At 41.5% G+C, this 24211-nt stretch overlaps 1 protein-coding gene across 2 annotated transcripts in view; it reads left to right on the top strand.

Annotated features, from left to right (window-relative positions):
- The window catches only part of LOC121946226 (nuclear factor of activated T-cells, cytoplasmic 1-like), a 155339-nt gene that overhangs the window by 89313 nt on the left and 41815 nt on the right, over positions 1-24211 (top strand). For both annotated transcript variants that reach the window (XM_042490717.1, XM_042490716.1), the window contains 3 exons: positions 12006-12208; positions 16528-16700; positions 17664-17804. In XM_042490717.1, coding sequence (XP_042346651.1) covers positions 12006-12208; positions 16528-16700; positions 17664-17804 — 517 coding nt within the window. The remainder of the gene's footprint in view (positions 1-12005; positions 12209-16527; positions 16701-17663; positions 17805-24211) is intronic.

The following is a 24211-nucleotide window of genomic DNA, read 5'->3' as shown; positions in this document are numbered from 1 at the left end:
GCAAATACAGAGCAGCTATGACATTTTCTTGTTTTTTTGTTTTGTTTTGTTTTTTTTTCATCAAAACATGTTAAAGCAGATTTGAGTGGTCAGACTTCATTTTGAACGTGATTGTGAATCTGAATGTGATTTCCATTCAAACCATTATTTTGCAAAAATCTTCAGCTCATTCTGCAGAAATGATATGTGACTAATAGCAGATTTACAAACAAAAATTATATTTGGGCAGCTTGTCTTCATATAGTTTTCAAAATTGGATTCAATTTCAGTGTTTTCCACAGAATTAATGTACATGTGGCGGTAGCTGATGACGGAGGCAGGGTTCTTTTCTTTTAAACGCTTGTATGCCTTTGTATGGTTTTGTGTCCCCTCTCTAAATTCAGAGTTTTTTGCGGGCCCATGAATGGAGCACAGGTGGAGCTCTGCATGTTTTTTCATAAGCAGCAGTTTTTGACTCTCAGGTTGGATCATTGATCTGCTCAGTGCTAATCAGATCAGACCGATGTATTAGAAGCAGCCACTGCAAATAAATGCAAACTTTTAGACCCAGCAGAATGAACAGTTAAGTTTCACTCTTACTACGCCTGACATTCTGCTGCTCCATCTGTGCTAAGAGTATGCTCTGTGCTTCGAGATTTTGGTGAAATGCGTAAATGAATGGTAAATGTGTTTCAACAGCACTCCTAATTAACAGTCCAGTTACAAAAATAGAAATCTATTTGTGGTGGCAGATATTTTAATCGTGGCAGGCTGCCACAAATAAACATATTTGTGGGAAACCCTGTATTGAAAAATAAACTTCCAGTCAATTGTTTTAACCTCACGGAATGTTCAGTTTGTCGTTTTATTATCATTGCAAACTTGTAAAGCCACTTAAGCAAATCTAAAAACCCCTTAAGCCTTTCCTTAAACTTTGTATACACATACCGCTTTCTATATGCTTATGTGCTTGTATGTGCCTTGTTATTAATGTTCCCTGGAGCTGGGAGTCAATCTACTGCTGCAAAAGGTCGCCCTGACCAGCAGCAGTGCATGCTGACTCAATTAGTATAGAGCAGGACCATCGCCTCTCACTATTGTGCTTGGCGAACACTTAAAGAGCACACGTCAGCCTCAGCCGCAGCGCAGCACAGCACAGCACAGCACAGCACAGCACACCACAGCACAGAGCCCCTTTCTTTGCTACACTGTCATCACACTGACGCTGACATCTTGGTTTACTCAAGGTGGAGATCTACCAGTGTGTGTTATGTGTGTCCTTAGGGCTGAGCGTTAATTTTCCTTTGATGTTGTCAGTTCAAAATGAAAAAGCGTTTGGCCGAATAAAATACAGGCATATTATTGGTGATGATTTTGTTACTAGATTTAAATATTTCAGGTAGCAGATGTTATTATGCAGCCAAAGCAAACACCATACCATGAGAAAACAGTTTTTTTGACCAGTGCAGTTGGTGGTCCTTCCTTGTCACACACTTTGTTGCGCCGAAGCTGTTTTGTAAATAGATGTTGTCAGCACATTCTGGTCTGCACGGTGTCAAACACGCTTGACAGCTGTTGGCTAACGTGGTGGTATAAACAGACCTGTCAGACTTCAGGTTTTCTCTGTAAATATGTCTAATAATTCCCCCTTCTTTATAAACCTTTGTATATCCACATGTGGATGAATCAACATTTTACTGGTGAGGCTGACCAGACTCGCCCTGCCATGCACAGCTGTGGCAGGTGAGGCTGCTTTTGATTTAATTTACATCACTTTCTGACTCACTCTGGGGGCCCGAGCAAAAAGTCATGAGTAAGCGTCCTGTGTGTCTTTACCAAGTTGTCCTGATTCAGTTTGATGACTCGGGGTGTTTATTTCATCCTACACGTGCTACATTTTACTGCCAACTTTGTGAGGATGTTTTCAAGTAGTACTGTGTATGTCGAGCAATTATTTGTAAGTAGTAGTCATGGAGGAAATATGATGACAGCTGCTTTACTGTCACACCTTCCCCTCTAGTTGCATAGCTCACACTTTACTCTTACTTTTTGGTAAGGAGTGATTTATGTGTCTGCATGTGCAGTCAGTTGGAATATCTTGAGGGTTTCATGACAGTGGAAACCACTGGAAGCACGGCAGTTGGTGAAAAGATAGTTCTAAAAGGATTAAGCAATCATGTGTACATGCTAGAGGGAAAAATGTAAAAGAAGAGCTTGTACTGTGTCTTCAGGGAGTTTTTCGCAGTTTGGAGTAAATCTGACTGCCTTTTTTAGTCTTTGTTGTGGCCTAGTGTTTGATTGGGATGCTAACAGTTAACTGTTAACTGGTTAACCACCAAGAATATTTCTGACCAGGTTACGCATGTCTCTCTATCGGTTAATTTTGCTACTCTGCAGTTTACTGGACTGTAAACCACGTGGGTCTGGTAGGAGCTAGCTAGCTAGAGGCATGGCTCATTTGGCTATTACCGCTAGTAATGGCATCCCAAACCAACAGCATTGCTGTGAAACCATTGTGCCTGTCATCTTATCACAGTAAGTAGGCAGCTTAATTTTTAGCTGTAAAACCCCTTTGACATTGTTGACCTCATTATCACTGTTAGCTCTGTTAGTGCCATTAGCAGTGTCAGCACAGCTAGTGGTGCTAACATGATTAACAATACTAAAAGGAGTTTTGTGGTTAAAATTAAGCTGCTTACTCACCGAGGCTACCTGGGGGAAGCCTAGGGTGGGAATATGTGGAAATAATGTTCCCGCAGCCACACATTCTGCCACCAGGACAGCATTACCAGCTGAACGCTGGATTAGCGTTGCTGCTGGCTAGCTAATGTTAGCTCCCACCCAGTGGGTATGTTTCCACATGTTAACGTAGCTGGCCAACTGTCTGTCAACAGAAAATAAAAGAAAATACATTTACATCACAAAACATACTATTTAACCACCTCTAAATGGATAGCACTTTTAAATGCAGAGCTAAAGCTCACTGAGGCAATGGAGCACTGGACTAAAGTAAAGGCCATTTTGTACTTTGCGTCTTTTTTTCTTAAATGGTTACTAAACACTGGCCAAAATTGACATCCTTAGTGTTTGGTGAAGTTGTGCTGTCTTGGTAGATAGAGTATGCTGTAGTCCCCAGTGCCAAAAATTAATGAGTGGCAGGCAGATGGGTGAGGTGCAGTCAAGGAGAATGAGTCAATAATGACATAGGGACACGGGTGTAGGAAGCAGCTAAGGAAGTCTGTGTGTGTGTGTGTTTGTGCTTAAGACTGGAGCGAGTGGAGAGAGAGAGAAGGGGCAGAGGGAGTCACCAGGCAGCTGGGGCTTGGCTTGGCTGCCTCTGGAGATGCTCTGTATCCTGCTGATTAGGGCCTGGGTGGCACTGAGGTTGACTGAGCATAGCGGTGGTGGGGGCTGGTGGATAGGAGTCCCAGCCAGCACCCATCGGACGCCACCTCCGCCTTTCCATGCACCGGTGCCTCCTTCTCTCCCTTCCTCCCTCCCTCCCTGGGGGGCCTGGGATGTCACTCCTTGTGAGGCGTTCATCCTTCAACCATCTCCCAAACCCGCACCAGCAGGCCTCCCTCTGCTGAAGCCCAGTCATCCACAGCTCATGTTTTTTTAAGCTCATGGATGATCAGACACATGCGCTATGAGTGATGGTGACATGTGTGTTGGAAAGCTACAGCGGAACAAGATGAAAAACATGATTGGACACACTGTTACAGCTTAGGACATACCCAGAGAGACAACGACCGATAATCAAACCAGGAAGCCCTACTGCTCAGTTATTGTTGTTGTCTTGTTATTCAATAACAAGCAGAGGTGTTTTCTTGACGGTTAAGTTCAGCATCTATGACATCATCCTAAACTGTAGCAGCTCAACCACATCACATTCAGTGATTTCCCCTCACACTCATTGTGGGATTGGGAGAATGGAGTGTCTGTACTGCAGCCACACACTGATGAAAACCTCCAGATTATGGGTTACCTCGACTCATTACCCCTCTGCTGCTTGCACTGGCTCTCCATGCTTCCTGTTCCAAATCTCGGTCATTTATTCTGGACTTGCAGTCCGTTCTCCTCCGCATCCGCATCCTTTTAACCTCCTCTCTCCTGATTGGTCCACTTCGTGACCCCTGCAGCTGCTTTTCCACTTTATTTACTGCAGTAGACCACAGTGCCATTAAGGGGGATCTAGAGTACTCTATCCACTCCTCTCACACTGCTCCAGACTCTCGCCACAGCTATGTCAAACGTCTGCAGCAGGGAGACTCAACTTGCTTTGCTTGGGGGCCACTTTTGCAAAATGACAGAAGGCCAGGGGCCAGTTGCAGCAGCTCCATACATGGTTCTAGGGTTTTAGGATGTTTCTTTGACTTTAAGACATTTTTAGAACTTTAGAAAGTTTATAGCATTTTAGGAAGTTTCTAGGATTTTAGGCCATTTCCAGGATTCTAGGCTGTTTCTAGAAATTTAGAACATTTCGAGGATTTTAGGACATAAGGGACTTAGCTAGGACCTCTGTCGGGGTGCGGGGGATCCTCCACTGGCTCTTTTTTTGATAAACAAGTTCCATTTATATGATGTTTCATGCACGCTGGTTCCTAATGTATACTTAAAGTACAAAAACAATTTCCTGTATCAATCAAACCATTTTATTGTGAATTAGAAAATGGTTGGGGCCAGATGTGGCCCACTGACTGTAAGTTGAGTATCACTAGTCTACAGGAGGATTTTGCGCCTGAAAAAAAAAATCAACCTGGCGTACCTTCTATCAGAACATCACCACAACATTGACTGATGGGTTTTCCAGAGGAGAACAGCTGATAATTTTCATTGGCAATATAGTGACCTAGGGCATGACCCAGCTCTGATCTAAAATGTGGGTTCAGTTGAAGATGTTGCGAAGGCTTTCAGGTTTAGTCAGGAAACACACAGACATCCGCCAGACCCTTAGCTCCAGCAGACAGCAGCACCTGTGGAGTATTAAACCTATCTAGCAGCACATGCTGCAGTCCTGCATATGGCTAGTTCGTATAGGATAATGACTGGCCTATAGGGCTTTCCCCCTCACGCATACACACACTCAGCCTCTCATTAAGTCTAAAGCAGCAACAGACATGGTGTAATTTCAGCAGGATGTGGCCATCATCCCTATTAACGTGTGCGTGACTTAATACCCATCTCCCTTCCTCTGCAACTGTATGTAATGCACATCAAATTTGCAGTATGTTTCCGCCACAGCATGAAAGACCTCGTCAAAAACGTGCGCTCGGTTCCTTGCATGTGCGGTTTCACCTTGAGATCCGGCGCTTGCTGGCTGCGTAATGTCTCAAAGAGAGCCCTCTGATCTACAGCATCCTATACTGTAGCTGCTAATTGCTCATTAAATACTGCCGCCTCTTGTTTGATATCCAAAAGGCCCCAGCGTACCCTGTAGTGCTGTTAGAGCATAGTCAGGGCTGTTATTCGTTGCCCAAGGGGATATTTATGCCACTCTTAAATTGCGGTTCTCCATCTGCGGGGCTTCCCTTACACTGGTATTGGGCTACCACTAATTACTGGTTAATAGCAAGTGGAAAAAATGGAGCGAAATGTGCATCGTTTTCACTGGTTTTGAGGTGATAACCAGACAGCCCACAGATTTATGAGCTAAGACACTGGTGGGTAGTTGTGCTGTTGGGGGGCACGGCAGTCCTCCGTGCATCATCTTACTCAAATCCTCTGTAGGTTTGGATGATTTTTCTTATGGCAGGCTGCGCTGGTAACGCAGCCATACTTTTTATATGGAATTTGGACCCTCGCTGGTCTAGACATGGGCTTGTGCTTGAAACTATGCCCTCAATGACATAACACGTAAGCTCGGTTCAACAAAAACTTTGAGGGATATAGCTGTTTGGTTACTTATAAAAAAGGAGCAGGTTTTGGAGCTATGGATATGCAGCACATTAAAGGATTGCATATGTTGCCTTATGCATTCAATATGAGGCACTGGAGACATTAGCAGGGGCAGGAGGGTGATGGAGTAAAGTCTGGAAGGAGAGACAACTTGGATGAGTGTACATTTAATTGGATACAGCAAAGGCTGGCTGTGTGACTGTCAGCACTTGACAGGGAGAGGGGAGCGTGATAATGGGAAAAAGCCTGAATCTGCTGTTGTATTTCTCCTCCCCTGCTTCGGTCTGCCCCCACCCCCTCCCTCCTCCTCTGCTGCTTCCAGTCGTCTTCTGCTTCTCTTCTCCCCAATTCTCTGCGCCACGTGGACCTCTACGAGTCATGACATTTCTCCAGGCAGTGATGAAATCACTGCGGAGGGATAGAAGGCAGCCCACTGCAGGCCTGTAGAGTGTATTCACACTCAATTTCTAGCCAGGCAGACACATTTAATTTACCGGCAAGCCATTATCAAAGTTTGTTTAAATCCTTTCTTTGAACTACTGAAGTCAGGTGTAGGCAGCATTGAGAATGTCACTTATGTTATATATATATATATATATATATATATCTATATATATATATATATGAATAAAACAACATTTTCAGTAACTGGAAAAATCCTAAATTTAAAGGGTAACTGGTATTTTTCAACCTAGATCCTAATTTGCCATGATTTTCTTTATAAGTGACTAATCAGAACAACTGTCTCTGAAAGTGGTTCATTGCTGAATGAGAGCACACAACTTTAGTCACAAAACAGGCTTCAATTTAACCACTTGGGGGATTTGTGCATTGTCAATTTATGCCCACTAAAAGTGCTTTTTTAAATTTTGCTACAACAGGCTCAGATTGTTGTTCTAAGTGTCTGACAACATTATGGAAATGATCCCTATAGAGATAGACCTTTGGTTAAAGAGTAAGATCCTTTTTAAACAGAAACAGCCCTGAAAATGCTATCACCAAACCCACCAGACTCCATTTAAACAAACAGTAATTTTAGCATGTATCGAGACAAAATATTTTCACATCCGACTGAGTGAGGAAAGGGTTATTTCAACCAATCAGAGTTGGTGATTGATGAAGCAGTGGAAGGACAAACCAAGATGGCTTTTGCGGGTTTTATTTTGTTTCTGGTTAATTTGAATGAAGTTTTTTTTCTTTTTTGATGGTTAAATTGTTGTTTATTTAAATGGAATTTGGTGGGTTTGAGGCTGTTTCTGGTTAAACAAAAAGGATTTTACCCTTTAATAAAAACGTCCATGTCTGTAGGGTCCATTCTATAATGTTATAGAAATATAACACTTTTAGCAAATGTAAATTGACAGCACAAAGGCTCCGAGTGGTTACATTGCAGCCTGTTTTACAATACAGGACCAATTTTAAAAATGTTGGTTCCCATCGGTCACTTAGACACAAAAAGTCGGAAAAGGATGCACCCTTCACTCCTTTTTTAGCTCGACACCCCTCCACATCATCTCAACTGACCCAGACAATGCAGCTGCATACAATTACACAATTAATGCATCAGCTGCCATATCCACAATGTTTTACTTGAGCCTCAGCTATCAGAAATGGCTCGTGCAGCAGTGGCTTGCGGTGGGAGGTGTAAATGGATCTAGCTGACACAGTGGCAGAAGTTGGCACCCTAAAACAGCTGCAAATCAGGGCTCGATTCAAACTCGGTTTAGATTATCTCAAAAGTAAATATACAGTACGGGTGCCAGATAGGCTGCAGTTACAGCTTGAAAAGCTCATGTGGTCAAAATTAGCCGCGCTCTGCTCCAACCTCACAGGCTGTATTAGACACAAATACAAAGCTGAGGTCACAGGTGTGTGTGAAGCCTCTGTCGTCAGCCCCCACTTAAAGTTTACGACACTATCTCCATTTTTTACCCATCTTATTCCCCCTTTGAGAATAAAATGAAGAAGTAAGTTTTGCACTCTGCTTGTGGTGTGAGTGAGCATCACAGGAGTTTAGCAGAAGCAAAAGGGGGAGAGGGTCAGAGGAGCACATATGGTAAAGGGATCGGGGGAGGTCGCCCAGGGGCGACTAGACCGCCTTCCTTTGCTGCTGGGAAGACCAGCGTCACCAAGAGGACTACCTGACCTCATTAATCACTTCCTCTCCTCCATGAGGTCACTACGGCTTTGAGTGTGGACGCCACCGTCATCATGTGCTACCACAGGACGAGTGAAAGAATAAAGATAAAGACCCCCCCCACCACCCTCCCTCCCTCCAGCCTCTCTTGTGGGCCTCCTCACAGCCACGTGGCGGCTGAGGTAATGGTTGGAGGTCACTGAGATATCCAAAGAAGTCTACTGAGGCAAAAGTGACAGACGACACGGCTTTGTAGCGCGGCTGCCTGCGTTTTATTAAATCATAAGGGAACGTCATGCAATTTAACGCTCCGGTGTTTCAGATTTGTGCCTCCACCATAGCGCTCTCACGAGTCAATACACAAGTAACTGGTAGCATGTGTGGCTATGGATAATTACCTCTGGTGACACCATAAGTAAAATATAACAAGCAGAGCGGGGTCTGCTGGTGAGATCACCGCATAGATGAAGTGGTCCCTTGGGATGCCAAGACTTCAAGAAGCTCCTGACCTCGGCCTAACTCACTGATGACTAGCATGTGTGACTAGCTCACGGGGTCAAGACAGCTGTTAGAGACACTATGTGGAGCTGGAGAGAAAAATAGACGGCTGGAACTGGAGATGAATGACAGCCTTAGCTTTACCACTCCCTTTGCACTTCCTTGATATCTGAATCAAAGCAGATAACCAATGGTACTGAGGTTATTGAGACATATGGATATACGCTCTACTCCAGCGATTAGTCATAGCCTATTTTTAGTCAACTTAATTAATACTGAAATTTGTTCTACTGGGAAGAAAAAGAACACATCCTCTGCCTTGTCCCAAATCCAAAAGATCTGTCATCAAGTACAGACCAAAGGCATTTCATCTTCAAGTTTATTATCAGGCCAGACAATATTTAATACAGTATCCAGACAAATTTGTTCTCAGACCAAAAGACATTAGGTGTCCATGACACTGCAGCACTAATTTCCACAGACTACTAATGACGTAGCTCCCCAGTCCTCCACCAGCCTAACTCTTCCTCACACCCCCATGTCTGCCCTCACAAAGGTGATTATAAACCCATTAATCAGATTATGTCATAGGTTACATGTGGTCTGCATTTTGTTATATGACTCAGTCTGTTAGATAAACAACAGGGGTCTTTTATTCCATTTGACGGTACCACTGTTTTCACTCGGATGGAGTGCAGAGAAAATTGGTCTGAAGTGATGCGCTGGTGTGCGCCGGGGTAATTGACCAATTTGTGGGATTTTTCAGATGGCCGTGTCTTGGGGAGCCCTGGTCTACAATAAGTGATCCCTCACAGTGAATGTCACATGTGGTCAAGTAGCCATCTGGGTGGATCCATGGAGGTCTACTTGATGAGAAGTTCTCAGTTTTCTCTCAGTTTGAGCGAGATGGATTTTGCAGTTTTTCTTACAGTTTGAGTTTTGGAGAGATTTCTAAGTCTTCACCGACATCCGCCCATACGACCAAATGACCACTGAACAAGCATATCCTGGGAGGTCTGCAGACTCAATTCCACCAGAAATCCATATTTTGTTGGCAAATCACTCACATATCATTTGTCCTTCACCACACTTTGGAATTTGCAACCCTGCCTGTGTGTTCATTTTTTGAACCTTTACACACTTGGTTAAATCATCAAATAATGTTATTTTAGACACTGTCAGAAAATGATCTGGGGATACCAAATGTAAATTGGCAGTTGTACTTTTTATTTGAAGTGCTCTTGACCCCAGAAGTCAACAGTACTTTTCTAACTATGCATGGCTGTGGAGTTTTCCTTCTCCTTTTTTAAAAAGATTTGATCTTTTTATTACTTGAGCAGTAGCAGCTAATGGAGGCCTTCAAGAGGAAGTAGTAGTTGTTTGAAGTGGTGGTTCTGATACAGGAGTCTCTTTCATCCCAGTAGGACGCAGTTTTCGGAGCGTTAATGGAAATCATAATGCATGTTCATAACTGCCCAAAGGTAAAAGGGGCTGGGTCCCGTCTGCATACCAAGCTCCAATAAGTGTTTTGCTGTGATTTTATTTAACTGTAAAGTTTGAAGAATTTTTCAGCTGTTTTGCCTGTATGTGGATATCTGTCATTGGACAGACAGAAGCTAAAATGTGGATGCTGTGTCCACCTGTAGTTTGTTCAACACAAGTAAATGTCATAATTTTGATTCCATTTGATTAATGATTTTGAAGATCTCTTTTCCAATGTATGAGTTTGCATTGCATCTTGTAGCTGCAAATTTATACAGAGAAATTGGTATTGGCCCAATCATTAGTTTCACTGAGATTAAACTTTATAAATCTCAGCTTGGGTGTTGTTTTTTTCTGGACCAAAGTGTTCTGGGGAGTCCCTGAGAGGAACTGCCTACTAGGGAGCTCCCTTGAGAACTACTTACCCTCAAGGGCTTTTTTTTTTCCCCTGTTTGCGTTCACACTTTTAATATAGTGCCCGAGGAATTATGTTTTTCTGTAGGCCAACACAGAAGTTGCCTTCACCCTAGTTCCCTCATTAAAAAAAGCCTATGGAATTTTTCCATTTGATTTTGGATTATTGCAGACAATATGGTCTGTGGCAAACAAATGGTTATAATACTTACATGTTTTGTTCAGCAAAATAATCTTCACAAATGAACACTGCTTTTATGATTTTTGAAGAAAGGCTGCAGTTACAGCTTGAAAAGCTCATCTATTAAGACTTGAAGAAGCTAGAAGTAAAAAGCTATGGTTAGGCTATAAACAATCTACACTATGGTCTCATGACTCAATGTCACCACCACGATGACGCTGTAAAGCTGTATTTGGCACAGGTCAGTGTGATGACGTTCTGTAGTATCATTTCTAGCAACTGCCTTTTTAAAGATATATTAAAGCTTCAAAGTTCACAAATTGGGTATTTACTTACACATTTTATGTCATAGAACAAAATATAAAAGTCTCTTAAGCTTGTGTTAACCACAGACCTTATTTAAGGCATCTAACCAAAAGCCTATTCAAAAAGAAAACCATTGAACTTGAGACGAGGGAACCAGGAGTGCTGAAATGCCAACTTATTTCTGTGTTTAAGGACTTATTTCTGGGCCCTCTATTGGAATACCTACTGTAAGCTGGCCAGTAGTTGGCAGAGCAAAGACACTTTCACTTTGACGAGTCATAACGTGTTTCCAATATTGAATATATGCTCGGTAAAGCCTGGCTTTCACTGTCAGTCTATTTATCTTCCGTTTTCTTCCTTTTCTTTTTTTTCATTATGAGTAGGTTTGTTTTTAAATGGCAGTTGCATGTGCTGCATTGGCTGTGTTCTTCCAATCATAAACTTATATCACTCAAGGTTATTCTTGTGCTGGCAAAGTATCCACTCTGAGCTAAAAAAAAAAAGTGCCTCAAAACAACATTCTAAGAACTACAATTGTTCTTAGTTCTTGCTATACAGACATCAAGATGGGTAGTTCTTAGAATTAGGTTCCTGGACCTATGAAAACTTCTTCTGGTCCTAAACAACTTCTTGAGGTAGACCTAAGATGATTGCCCTGGTTTCTTATTTTGTCTAAGGTCACTTTCCACTGAGTCACTTTCGACTGCTTGCTTCTCTGTTGGCACTTTTTTGGAATAGCAGCAGTGAGATTTTAATGAACAGTGAAGTGATGGGAAGCCGGCCTCACCGTCAGCCTCCACATCTCTGTAACAAGGAGATCCCTACCCTAGACAGACTTTTTTCACCCTCCTCTAATGAAATGTGGAACTAGTTAAAAAAAAAAAAAAAAGACCACAGAAAGAGGGTCTCCTACCCAACCAAAAAACAAACAAAGAAAAGGGGCTTATTTTTGCAGCCCCTCTACCATGTCAGAGCTATCATTAAAGGCCCCTTTAACTATCAGTAGCCGATGTGCATTCAATCTCCATTTCCTAAATGAGGGGTTGCCTGAGATGGGGGTCTTAAAACCTGATGTTGCCTCTCACCTGGGTCCCTTTGTTCTCCCGCCAGCTTTATGGCTACATGGAAAGCGAGCCGCTCACCCTGCAGCTGTTCATAGGGACCGCAGACGACCGCCTCCTGCGACCACATGCCTTCTACCAGGTTCACCGCATCACTGGCAAGACCGTCTCCACCGCCAGCCATGAAGTCATGCAATCCAACACCAAAGTTCTGGAGATCCCTCTCCTGCCTGAAAACAACATGAGAGCCATGTGAGTGCACCTAGACCTCCATGAGTCGCCTATCAATCTTTCTCTTTTCTCATTTTTCACTGGTAACCTCTACTTTAAAACACACCCACAAAAAATACACTCTTTTCTCTCTCTCAGCACCTTCCTTTTAGCATTAGCTCTACAAACAAAATGCCTGATGATAGGTACTGTACAGCACACACTGAATAGAGCTTCCAAACTCCGATCTATGCTGTCACCCCAAGAGATGCATGGTTTATATGGAAGTAAAATGAGTAGGCCTACTCTGTCGCCACATTGAGTTCATGGGTGACTTAACTTTGACCTATGTGTGCAGGGGACTGCCATAGCAGTTGTGAAATAAATGTCCAACCAGAAGCCCTTGAGGAAATAATTTCATCAAAAGTAACAACCAGAATAGAGCCATTAAGAACTGAGAGTCCCGGTATGATGTAGTTCCATTACATTAAGCTTGGCCAATATTTGCCAGCAAGCTGACTGTATTAGAACACTACTGCTGAACTAACAGGTCTGCTGACAGGAATACTACGCCCCAAATTTATGGGAAAGTTTTCAGGGTGCTCACGCCCCTGCAGCCTGTAATGTGCACTAAAAAACTTTATACATAGACTCGTGAAGAACAAAACTGTCACAGTTGTGGCGGCCTTTAAGCAATAGCAAATTATGTCAGTTAAAGACCATTACTCCACTATGCACAAATTACTCTAGAAGTAGGCTATATTTTAAGTCTTGAAGGCATTAGTTGGTAACTTTTTTAAATGAAAAAAAAAGTAGTATATATTTTCTGAAACTGTCACTATATCCTCACAGCAGTACATGAGACAGATGATCATATTCCTCATGAAATCACATGCCTCTGCCTCCTTGTATTTCTTTTAATGACATTACAGCATGTGAACAAGAACAACCAATCAGAGACAAGTAGTCTCTAATGCAGCTATCAATCACATCAATCACTGCATGAGAATTGCTGTCAAACTGTCAAAGTGTTGATCAAATATGAATTGAGATTTTTTTTCACTGCATTGTGTTTTTCTCACCTCAGATGTTTTCAAAAAAATACTTGAGTGTACTGTTTAGCTGTAAATTGAGAAAGTTAGTCCTGCTGGTGTGGAGTGCATCTTAGTTCAGGTGGTCTGTGAGCTTAATCATAAATTAACAGACATATTTTCCATTGTGAATGTGTGGTTAAAATCACATGAAGGGTTCTCCAAAATATAACCTTAATTTACTTTTACAATTGTTAGTGTCAGTTTTCTAGGCTGAGGTAAATTAGACTTGGCCTCTCTCGTCTTCCTCCGGACTTGCAGTAATCCAAGGGACTATGCTTTATGGTGTGTCCAGACATCAGCTTCTGTCCTGGGGCTCCATTCCGACCAGGCTGCAGTGGATTTTTTTGGACTGGGGCCCAGAACTCTGTTTTATGGATAAAACTTCTGTATCCAAATATAGGTTACATAAGACCCTTTCCTCTTACTGCACCTCGTGTCACCACTTGAAATTTTAAAATACTAAATGTTTTCATTTAAAAAATAAAAATCTCAAAGATTTAATGTATCATTATTTTGCTAGAACATATTTTGATGTTTGTTTAAATGTAGAAGTTCCTGAAGATACATAAAGGATGTAAAAGTTTCCTGACTGGACAGTGTCCTTCTCTGGTTGAGCATGAATGATTTTAACATTCATACTGCCTTACAATATAATTTCCGACAATACCACAATATCCCTTATATTGTATCATATTTAGGGGCGCCCCTCACCCATTTGACTTAATGTGTCCCCCAGGATGAATATGATATTGAAAAAATATTCAAGAGGAAGTTTCTGTTCCCCTTTGTCGTCAGCACACACGCTAAAGGAAGAGGAGTGAAAATTCTCTCATTCTCCCCTGACTATCTGAAAGGTCAAAGAAAAGCCTTCAACTGTCTCTTTCCACTGAGCTGTTTAACAGTCGCCTTGATAACGCAGCATCCATCTCTCTGCTCTTGTGCCAGCAATCATTTGCTCTCTGTGTGGGATGCAGACAGTGGGGAACTACAGTCGAACTTTCAGACAGTTTCAATCTGTCTTTCTTTCCTATTCTAGGAAAACCCATCTCACACACATAAAGTAGCTTAATTTAAAGTACGCTTCTGCAAATCCATATCATGCTGTTTGATTATAAATACCTGTAACCCTATCAGTATGGCAATGCTTAGAATACGTGTTTTGTTGTCTTTTAACATTGCTGGCAGAGAAGACTATCCCATGCTCAGGTTAGACAGGCCATGTAAATGACTTTAACCCTTTGAAACCTAAGCAGAAGATCTTAATTTCATTCAAAAACATAATACAAAAAGGCAATTAGCAACTTAACAAGAAATGACCCCAATATTAGCTAAAAATACCCCAAAAAAAGTTACAAGAAAATTGGCTGGAAAAAACTAAATATAGAAAAACAAGAAATGAAGTGCAAACAATCAATGAAATATATATAAATAATATATATATTCTTTCTGTAAGAGTTTTAAATGTATAACTATGAAAATTGGAACTATAATTTCTGAATTTGTTTTTAATAATCTCCCTGTCTCTTTTTTTCACCTTTCAAAAATGTCTTGCATTTTAGGGGACATTTCTTGTCATATTGCTGATTGCCTTTTACCCCTTGTTTTTTTTTTGTTTTTTTTTTTAATCAAACCAATTTGCTCATGTTTCGGAAGTTCAGTTGCTTGTTAGAAGCATCTGAATGCAGCACAAGAAAACTGATGTCGATCCAGGTTTCAAAGGGTTAAACTAATCCATGAAGTCCATCACACTTGTTTATTTCATGTAAGGCTGATTAAGAGTGGGTAGTCAGCATTCCATTTTATTTTTTCTTGTTTATTCAGATTGTCCAAACCAAAGTCAAGAGGAGAAATGGATTGTTATAAAACCTGACATTTACCATGTTCCAGGAATAATGCCAAAAACACTACCATGTAAAAGTATTGAAATGCCGAGCCGTATCCCATTCATATTCCCTCATTTTTTTTACCAGCCACACTAGTTTTATTTAAATTCATGAAAGGTTATGTTTGAAAATGAATGCCTTTTTTTCCACAAAGAACAGGGAGCGAAAATTCACGCCTTTACCTCCCAAACTGTAAAATGAAATGAAGACAGACAGCTTAGAAACGAGTCTAAAACTGCATGTGGCAATGATTAAAGGAGTTTTAACCCTAGACATTTGAAGTGTAAAGCTTCAATAGTGTGAAGGGACTGGGGAGGCTTTCAGATAGCAATAAAGTGACTTTGTGTATACTGACTGCAGCTGATGGGACTTTGTTTGATGGCATTGTGCTCAGTCCAGAGGATTCCTCCAGAGAACTGCTAATTCTTGGACCACCGTGACGCTTTAAAACTGTGATGTGAAGTCATTAATGTCCAACTCTGTCTTTGATGACATGCTGGATTAATAATGACACGGTCACGCTCCGGTGGACTTCCAGTGTGTGATCTCTAACACCAGCAGGGAATTCACTGCTGGTCTTGATGCAGCTACTCTGCTCAATGTCTAAATCAAAACTTCTTTCATGTCAGCCTTTGTCCATATAGTACCTTCTATAAAAAAATATTCTGTAAGGAGTATCCTGCTTGACCATATGTTGTGTAATATAGAAAGCAGTGCCTGATGCTTTTTTGACATAATTTCAATTTAAACCAAAAATATTTTTTATTATTTTAAAAGTGAAGTGTGTAAGATTTAGGGGGATTTGGTGGTGTCCAGCAATGAATTGCAGATTGAAACCAGTTTAAACTTCTTCCTGCTAGAATTCCTTCAGTGTTCATTGTTTAGGAGATTTTTTTTTTTTTTTTGGTGGAAGCAGAATTATCCATACAGGTCTCCTTCTCTCCTAAAGAAGTGGAGCAGGTGATTCAAACTGTTAAAAACACTGAATGAAGCAGTTTCATGCCAAAAATCAGTTTAACTCCAAAGTTACTCATCGCAGATGAGCTTCTAACTACGGTAGCAAAAATGCAAAAACTCAAAAATGCAAATGGCCTTATCTATCCAGTGTCCGTTCTGGGCTACTGTAGAAGCATGGCTGTGCAACATGGCGATCTCCATAAACGAGGACCCACTCCCTTTGTAGATATTAACGCCTCATTGTAGGTTAACAAAAACACAAAGATTCTTAACTTCAGGTGATTAAACATAAATATAGCATAGTTATGATGTAATATTCCATTTCTGTTGAAATATCCCCTTAAATCGTACAAACTGGACCTTTAAATATATAATGTCATCTTTGAAATATGGTGTTCAATTTTGCTCCTCTCTGCATCTGTCCCAGAATTGATTGTGCAGGGATCCTGAAGCTGCGCAATTCGGACATTGAGCTTCGCAAAGGAGAAACGGACATCGGACGCAAAAACACACGCGTGAGACTGGTGTTCCGAGTGCACATCAACCAGCCCAACGGCAGGACAGTGTCCCTACAGGCTTCTTCGAACCCTATTGAGTGTTGTAAGTCACACACACACACAGTAACAAACTCACAAACTGGCATGGCTTTTCTCTTGGCTTTCCACTTAAGCAAAAGGTGGCATCTATTGTTGTAATCCAATAAACTGAGCTGCTATTTTATTACCTGCTGGAGCAAATTCAGCGCCTCTGCAGCCAATAAGCTTTATATGATCAAAGCAATTTGCCAAGGCAATAGATGCATTGTACATGATGCCAGACACACGTGTTATCTATCTCAGTTCACATTTTATGACTGAATGCACAAGTTATTGTGGTAAGACTACCCCATTAGCACAGGTTTCACAAAAGGTCATTTGCCAGCCCCTAGTTTTGGCGTGGTTGAATGAGCGCATTGAAAGAAACCTCTGTTTCTTTGTCATTCATTTGTGTATATAGGTGTGATGTTATTTGCACCCAAGGAAGCCAATTAAAGTTAGATGGTAAGACAGAGCTGGTATTGTAGTTAATGGTCTAATGTGGATGTTAATCCGAGTTGTGAATTTAAAGATTTCTTGCCTGTTTCGGTGATTTCCTATTCTAAAATTGTGCAATGGGATAATAATGGATTAAATTAAATATGTGACTCTGGCTGTGAATCTGGTCAGCAAATCCCAGAGGCTAAAGGTGACTAGCTTGCCACAGTTATAGAAAGCAGAGACAGGTGGTTGGCTGTAGGTTTCTTCATGGAAAGTAATGACGAAGGATCTGATCGTGAAAGTGTTTTTTTGATCCGTTGTCCGCCTTTTTCGATATCATTTTAAAGAGCAGCTGTTGGCTGAAAAGCTCTTAGCTAGGGGTCATGAAATCATCATCATAAAGTTGATAAGCCTGTTTCCTTAACGAAGAACTGCTGTTTTACTGGCTTTGTGCTGGACTTGTGCTTATTGGAGTGGATGGAGATCAGGGGGGTTTATGTGGGCTCACACACCGTATTGAAATGTGTGTGTGTTTCCCCTCTAACAGCCCAGCGCTCAGCTCAGGAGCTTCCCTTGGTGGAGAAGCAGAGTGTGGATAGTTATCCCGCCACCGGAGGCAAAATGATGCTCCTGAGTGGCCTCAACTTCCTCCCTGACTCCAAGGTGGTGTTCGTGGAGAAGGCCCAGGGTAAGCTGCCATCACCATGTTTACTGCCTCTCAATTTCCCCTCTTGATATCTCTTTCGAATTTCTCTTTCCCTCTCTGCCTCCATTGCCTTTTCGTAGTCTCTCCTCCCGTCAAAATAGAGCAGGCCCTGCCAGCGAGCCACATGTGGTGTGCATTAAGCCACTATATTTTTAACCAAAGCGTATTTACATTTGCTGAAGTTTCCATTGCCTGTTCACTGGTGCTCGCCACAAGTTAAGGAATGAATCACAAGCAGGGCATGTGCAACGTCTCTTTCTCTCACTTTCCCTCTCTCCCTCCCTGACTCCCTCTCTTTTGACATTTAACCCTCTCACTTACTTTCAGGAGCTCCCTCGTCCACCCTTTCTACCAGATATTTATCACTGATTCGTGATTATGGGGCTATTTCTTTTTTTTTTGTCCAGATTTTTCATCCATTAGTTTCCTCCCTGTGTGGGAGGGAGCAGTGGTGAATGCGCAACTGATCAAGTTTGCAAGTGAATGATCATTTCCTTGATTGCACCCACTAAATCAAAGCAAAGGTCAAGCACTGTGATATCAACAAAGTGTGCTGAAACACTATGCTGCTTCTAATGATGATGATGAACAACAATGAAAGCAGGATGAGGGTGGCATCTAATTACCGTCAATTGATTAATCACAGATTTTATAATTTGTGGAGATGATTTTTGTTGAAGAGCTCCAAGTTACACACAGAAATGCGTACCACCCTTTCACAATATCTTTTTTACCTCTCTAGACCAAAGCCACAAAGAGATTTTTGATGAGAGCAGTGAAGTTAAAAAAAGACAAAACCGACATTTCCCAATACCTTCAACCTACATGCACACATAATTATAGAACTAGAGTTACATCCAACTATATACAATATTGTGATAGGGTCACAGTTTGGTTAGATTTAGGCACCAAAACTACTTTGTTTGGTTTAGAAAGAAAATCATGGTTTGGGTTCAGATAATTACATTACGTAGCTAAGTACAGAACTACTTGTTTTTGTTCTCGTTTGGTTTCACTTGTGACATGAACATGGTCTCCTAGGTGAAAGTCCTGTGTTTGTTTGACTTATTCGTCCACCCTGACCTCCTCCCTACAGAGACTTAGTTGCTCTTTATACTAAGTCACCTGACTTCCCATGTAATATCCCCAATAATAAGCTGATGCAGACAAACTATACAGGTGATATTCAGGGAAGTGGGTTCTGGCTAAAAATCATACCCGTAATATTAGAGGATAGCCTTCTTTTCGTGCATCAGTGAATAAATACATTTTTATGAAACTATTTTGTTATTAAAACTATGTCCAACTTGCAACATTGAGCCACGTCTAGACTGCCTCATATACATTATAGAAAAATACTACAAAAAAAAGAATAGCTAGATTTCAGAGTAAAAAACTTTCAATACACATACCCGTATTGTATGGAATCACTTTATGGAAAACTGACTTGCTTTTACTTATTCCAAACCATGTTTCAGTTGTTTACTTTTAAATTTTTTGACCAGTTATTTATTTACAATTTATTTACCAATTGATTCAGGTGAGGTGTCAGTAATTGGCTGGAAAATTAGTAGAAAGCACTTGAAACCTCATCACTGCTTCAACAAAGCTCATGCGAAACTGAGTCTCATCGCTGGGAAGGGAGAACACAGACTTTGGTTTGAATTACTCAATTTCCCCCAAACTGATACAAATATGATCTTGAAAATGACTTAAAAGTATAAGACAAGCTGAACAAAAAAAACAAAACAAAAAAAATCTCCCCGCTTACCTTTTAGGGGAACTCTTAAGCACCTTAGGGGTTAATGGATAGGTAGACATGGGGTAAGGGGAGGTTGATGAACTTGCTAATATGGGGTCTCCCTCCTCCTGGCTTTACTTAGTCATGGAGGGGGATCCCCTGGAGAGGAAAGCCCATTCATACACAACACCTTCGCCTCTCCACTCCCTGCTATTTGAGACTCATGACCCTTTCAAGGTTGTGTTACCCCTTTTTTCACCCCCTCCCTCTCTTTTCCTCTCTGTTTCCTCTTATTCTCTCCTTTCACTCCCTCATCCTCCACCCTTCTTACCTCTATCCTCGATACCCGTTAAAGACATTAGTCGGTGTGGAGCTCTGCACTAGCGGGATCCCCACACTCGTGCCTGCCATCGACATTTCAGTGGTTTGTTTTCCGTCTCTGTGGTGTCAAGGAGGAGAGAGAGAGAGAGAGAGATCGAAAGAGAGGTTGTCTGTCTACTACTTAGTCTGCTTTTATGTAAACTTTAATGACCCACCACTTCCAGGGTCTCCTAAGTCAAAGAGCCCATTACAGACAGACCAGCACACATGCACACACAGGAACACACACATCACTCACTAATGGCACCTATCTATGAGCAAGTAGGAGTGTGGAAAAGTACTTATGACCCAGATATACTGCAAAATATCGTCTTTTGGCATTTTGATCAGAGAATCCTGCTGTTTCATGAAGGTTCACAGACTGAAAATTTCTCAGATTGTTGATTTAGAAGGACCAAACTGGAATAAGGGGGGAAAAAAACGGAATCCAATAAAATTATAATTATATTACAGATTTATTCTATAACGTTGGTTTTATTTTCCTCTGGAAAAGTTCATGACTAAGTGCACCCATGAAATACAGAGCAATGCACCGCAATAATTACTACTCGCAGACATGTGCTTATACACACAGTGGGACACGCACATGCGCATGCACAGCCGAGCTCTTTGTACAGCACAACACCAATCACTGCATTCGCCACAGTGGTGACAGCCACGACTGTCGCTGCCATCAAAGGTCAGGACGGCTGCTCATTTTCCAAAATTGACTCCAATAAACACCTTCCAGAAAATTCCACAAATCCTAAGGAGCAACAGACGCTTTTTGAGTGTCCCCGTCCAACTTGTGTGAATAATTACTTTCAGTTAAAATCATCCAAGTTGAGTCAGAGGGAGATCACACACAGAACAAAAGCCTATTAGCCCAAATGAGACGGTCATAAATCATAAATACATGTATTTCTTCAACTGTTTCCATTTGCTTTCACACACAATGATGTAGCTGCTTTTAGCGCAAACATACCCAGATGCCTGTTTTTGAATTGTATGCTCTGAAAACAACAAGAGCAGATGTCAATTCATTAGTGAACTCTTAAATAATGGATGACATCGTTTGAGAGATTGTCCCATTAACAGTTTCTGGTTAAGTGACGAGAGCAGCGACACCGAAAAACAGCCACCAGTGCTTGGCAAATCATTAACACTGGTGCTCCACGTCACCACTTTAGTTTACATTGGCATTATCTTCAAAGTAAAACAATGATATTTTAAAATTTTATAAATATCAAGTAACCTTAAATGGATATTCATGATAAAAGCTATCAGGGTGAATACAGACACTACAAAGCTAGAAATATATAAATGATAAGGCATTTAAAGTAAACTTTGCTACATGTAAAAGTGAGTTACTTTTTTAAAAAATGTTTAAAAGCACTGTTTTTTTAAAAAGTAAGACCTACTTTATAGATCAGCCAAATGGTACTTCTGCTTGGAACAGTGTTTGCGTAAATAGTTTTTAAATGATATTTAATGGGCAGATAGTTCACTTTTGTGTTATCTCGTAATGGGAAAGGTGACAAAAGGGAGACCCTCCTAAAAACCTACATAAATGTTTTATCTGAACCTGTGCTACTATTAAATCACAGTTTTACCTCCGTTGGTCTTTCGCTGCATCTTTAATCCTCCTCTCCCTCTCCATGTTGTTTTGATTGTCTGTCTGTCCCCCCTGAGATGTCCTCCGTATACAATGAGCACAGCTCATAGCTGTTGCCACAGCGGGAGACCTTAATGCGCCTTAAAAAATAATTACTTCTACTTTTCAAATGCCACGTCCAGCCCCACTGCTCCACTCCATCACCCACAGGATAACTGATGCAAACTGTGTGCATCCAGTGCATGTGTGTGTGTGTTTGTTGTTGTGTACATGTGTGCGTGTGTCGCTGTTAGCCTGCGGGCCTGTTTGCGTTGTTCAGTAGGAAGTGTTTTCAGTGAGTCATCCGCGAGGGATTCCCTGTGGAGGGGTGAAACGGAAAAGACAAGACCCTCAGAGGGTAGATAGAGGGAAGAGAACGAGGAGACAGGAGGGGACGAAAAAAAGACGGGGCTTCCTTAGAAATCCTGCCTGTGACCTCGAAGATAGAAGTCATCATATCCTGTCCTGATGTTGACTCCTGTTAAATGAGTTAATACCACGTGCAGGGTCAATTTCTTAATGTCCCAAAAAATGTATGTATTTCAGGGACTTTTATGAATAATCCATGTTTATTTCTTCAATTGATTAATCAATATTGCTGCTTTTCCTAGTTTTGTAGTTCATCACAGACCACACATAGGGAGAGCAAATAAATCAGACTGGAGCTAGATAATGACAGGCTCAAAAACCTCCACGTTTCTGTTTCTGCTGTCATGTAAACATTCTTTTCAATGGTAATTATTGTTGACATGTATATTTAATAGGCCTTATCATTTTTTTCTCTACCATGGAGAGTTGAACCCTCCGCACAGCCGCAGTGTGGGCATTTATAAAACTTTCCATCTTCTTTTGCTTGGTTGCGTTTGGTTTTTATTATATGTATGTGTTGAGGTTGTGTCAGTGTTTTGGTTTGCCCAAACCGCTCTTTTGGCGCAGGAGTAGGAAGACATACCTGGCGCACCTATCACAGTGTGCGTTCTGGCTTGCCCTGCTTTCCATGGATGGAATGAGTGCTAGAGGCAGGGAAAATAGAGAGAGACAGACAGACAGACAAACAGAGGGAGAGAAAGAGAGAGAGCTGGGGAAAGCCTGCACTCTGACTCAGAGGGGAGGTAAGGGAATTCCCTGGTGAGCTGGATAGTTTTTACATCTGGTCGGATTGGAGCGTTGCCTGGAGCTCGGCAGCACCAACACACGCCTGGGCTGCAGCAGGGAGAAGTCTGGTCTTCTCCACCTCTGCTTCAGGCTGGTCGAGCTCACAGCCAAGACTAAGAGAATTCTCAGCTACAGTATAATCTGTAACATTAGGACAGCCGAGTCCACAACAATAACCCCTTGGCTATTTCTCTTGTCATGTGGAAACTCCTCAGCAACAGGCTGAAATATTTGGATTCTCATACCTTCATAATTTGAGGAACGCATGCCGTACCGACTGTGATCTGTACTGTTAGAGTTCATTCGGAGACTGTTTATACTTCGTTGAACACGTCTACCTTGGGCAAGTCTAAACACCAGACAAATCGGTCGATGTATTGTACTTCTAGCGGTATGTCTAGACTGCCCTTTGGCTTTAGGCAAGGATAACCTGCATAATCTTGGCTCATATCTTGGCACTAAGGCGGTGTAAGGTCAGCCGCCACCCCTGCTTCAGGCTAAGGATTATAGAAGTGTGAGTTACAGTATCCTGTCTAATTAGGATAGCATACCACACCAAAATAAATGATTATGTAGAATAATTGTAGCTCAAGAAGGAGCCCTCGAACAGAACTGTAGGGATTTAACCTCCCATGCTCATTTGTCATACCCAGTAAAGCATGCATTAGCTACTGCAGGTGGCTATAAGGGAAAAGGATGGCTCAATACACCCAAAAGATTAAATCATGACATACAGTATTGAAGGGGTAGACATCACTGACCCTTTTTTGAGATTCCTTTGGCCAGCTGAGCCTGTATTATACAAATGTCGTCTTAGTGTGAAGCCTATGTGAAATGGAAGTGAAAGTTTGCCTCTCACCCTCAAAGCCGCTGGCTCATTAAAATATATTTCTTTCATGATGTAAAGTTTCATCAGCAACAGGCCAATGCACTATATTGGCATGCCTTTGCTTTGGGCACGTCTATACATCAAAGGGATCGGCTGGATCGTAACAAAAAGATGTCTAGATTGTCCTTAGGCCTCCACCCTTTCTTCAGACATGTCTGAACATGTTACCGCCAGATAAGCTGTTCAGATCAGAGAGACACAATTGTTTCCATTTCCCTTTTCTGGAACAGGTCTTAAGAAATGCCATTACCATGGAATAAGAATAGTGATATATTTTGATGAAATGTTGCTCATCGCATGGGACATGGGTCCAAATTGCCTGCAAACAGTTAAAGAAGTATTTCCCGGTGGAAAGATTGTCTTTTCATAAAACTAGGCTGTCTATTCAATAGAAAGATGTAAATACTTGAGAAATTGTTGCTACATGACAAGAAAAAAAAAAAAAAAGACAAAAAGGGCTGTGGATTTGCTTTTTTTCAAGAGGTTGAAAGCCTACATCTACCAGAATGCACCGAGCTGCACCTGACCAATATACTCATATTACAGCTAAATAGTGCACTAAAATATCTTTCTTAAGACAATTTTAGGTG

The sequence above is a fragment of the Plectropomus leopardus genome, chromosome 7 (genome assembly GCF_008729295.1).
Source record: "Plectropomus leopardus isolate mb chromosome 7, YSFRI_Pleo_2.0, whole genome shotgun sequence".
Taxonomy (NCBI): domain Eukaryota; kingdom Metazoa; phylum Chordata; class Actinopteri; order Perciformes; family Serranidae; genus Plectropomus; species Plectropomus leopardus.
This window is presented reverse-complemented; position numbering and strand designations above follow the sequence as displayed.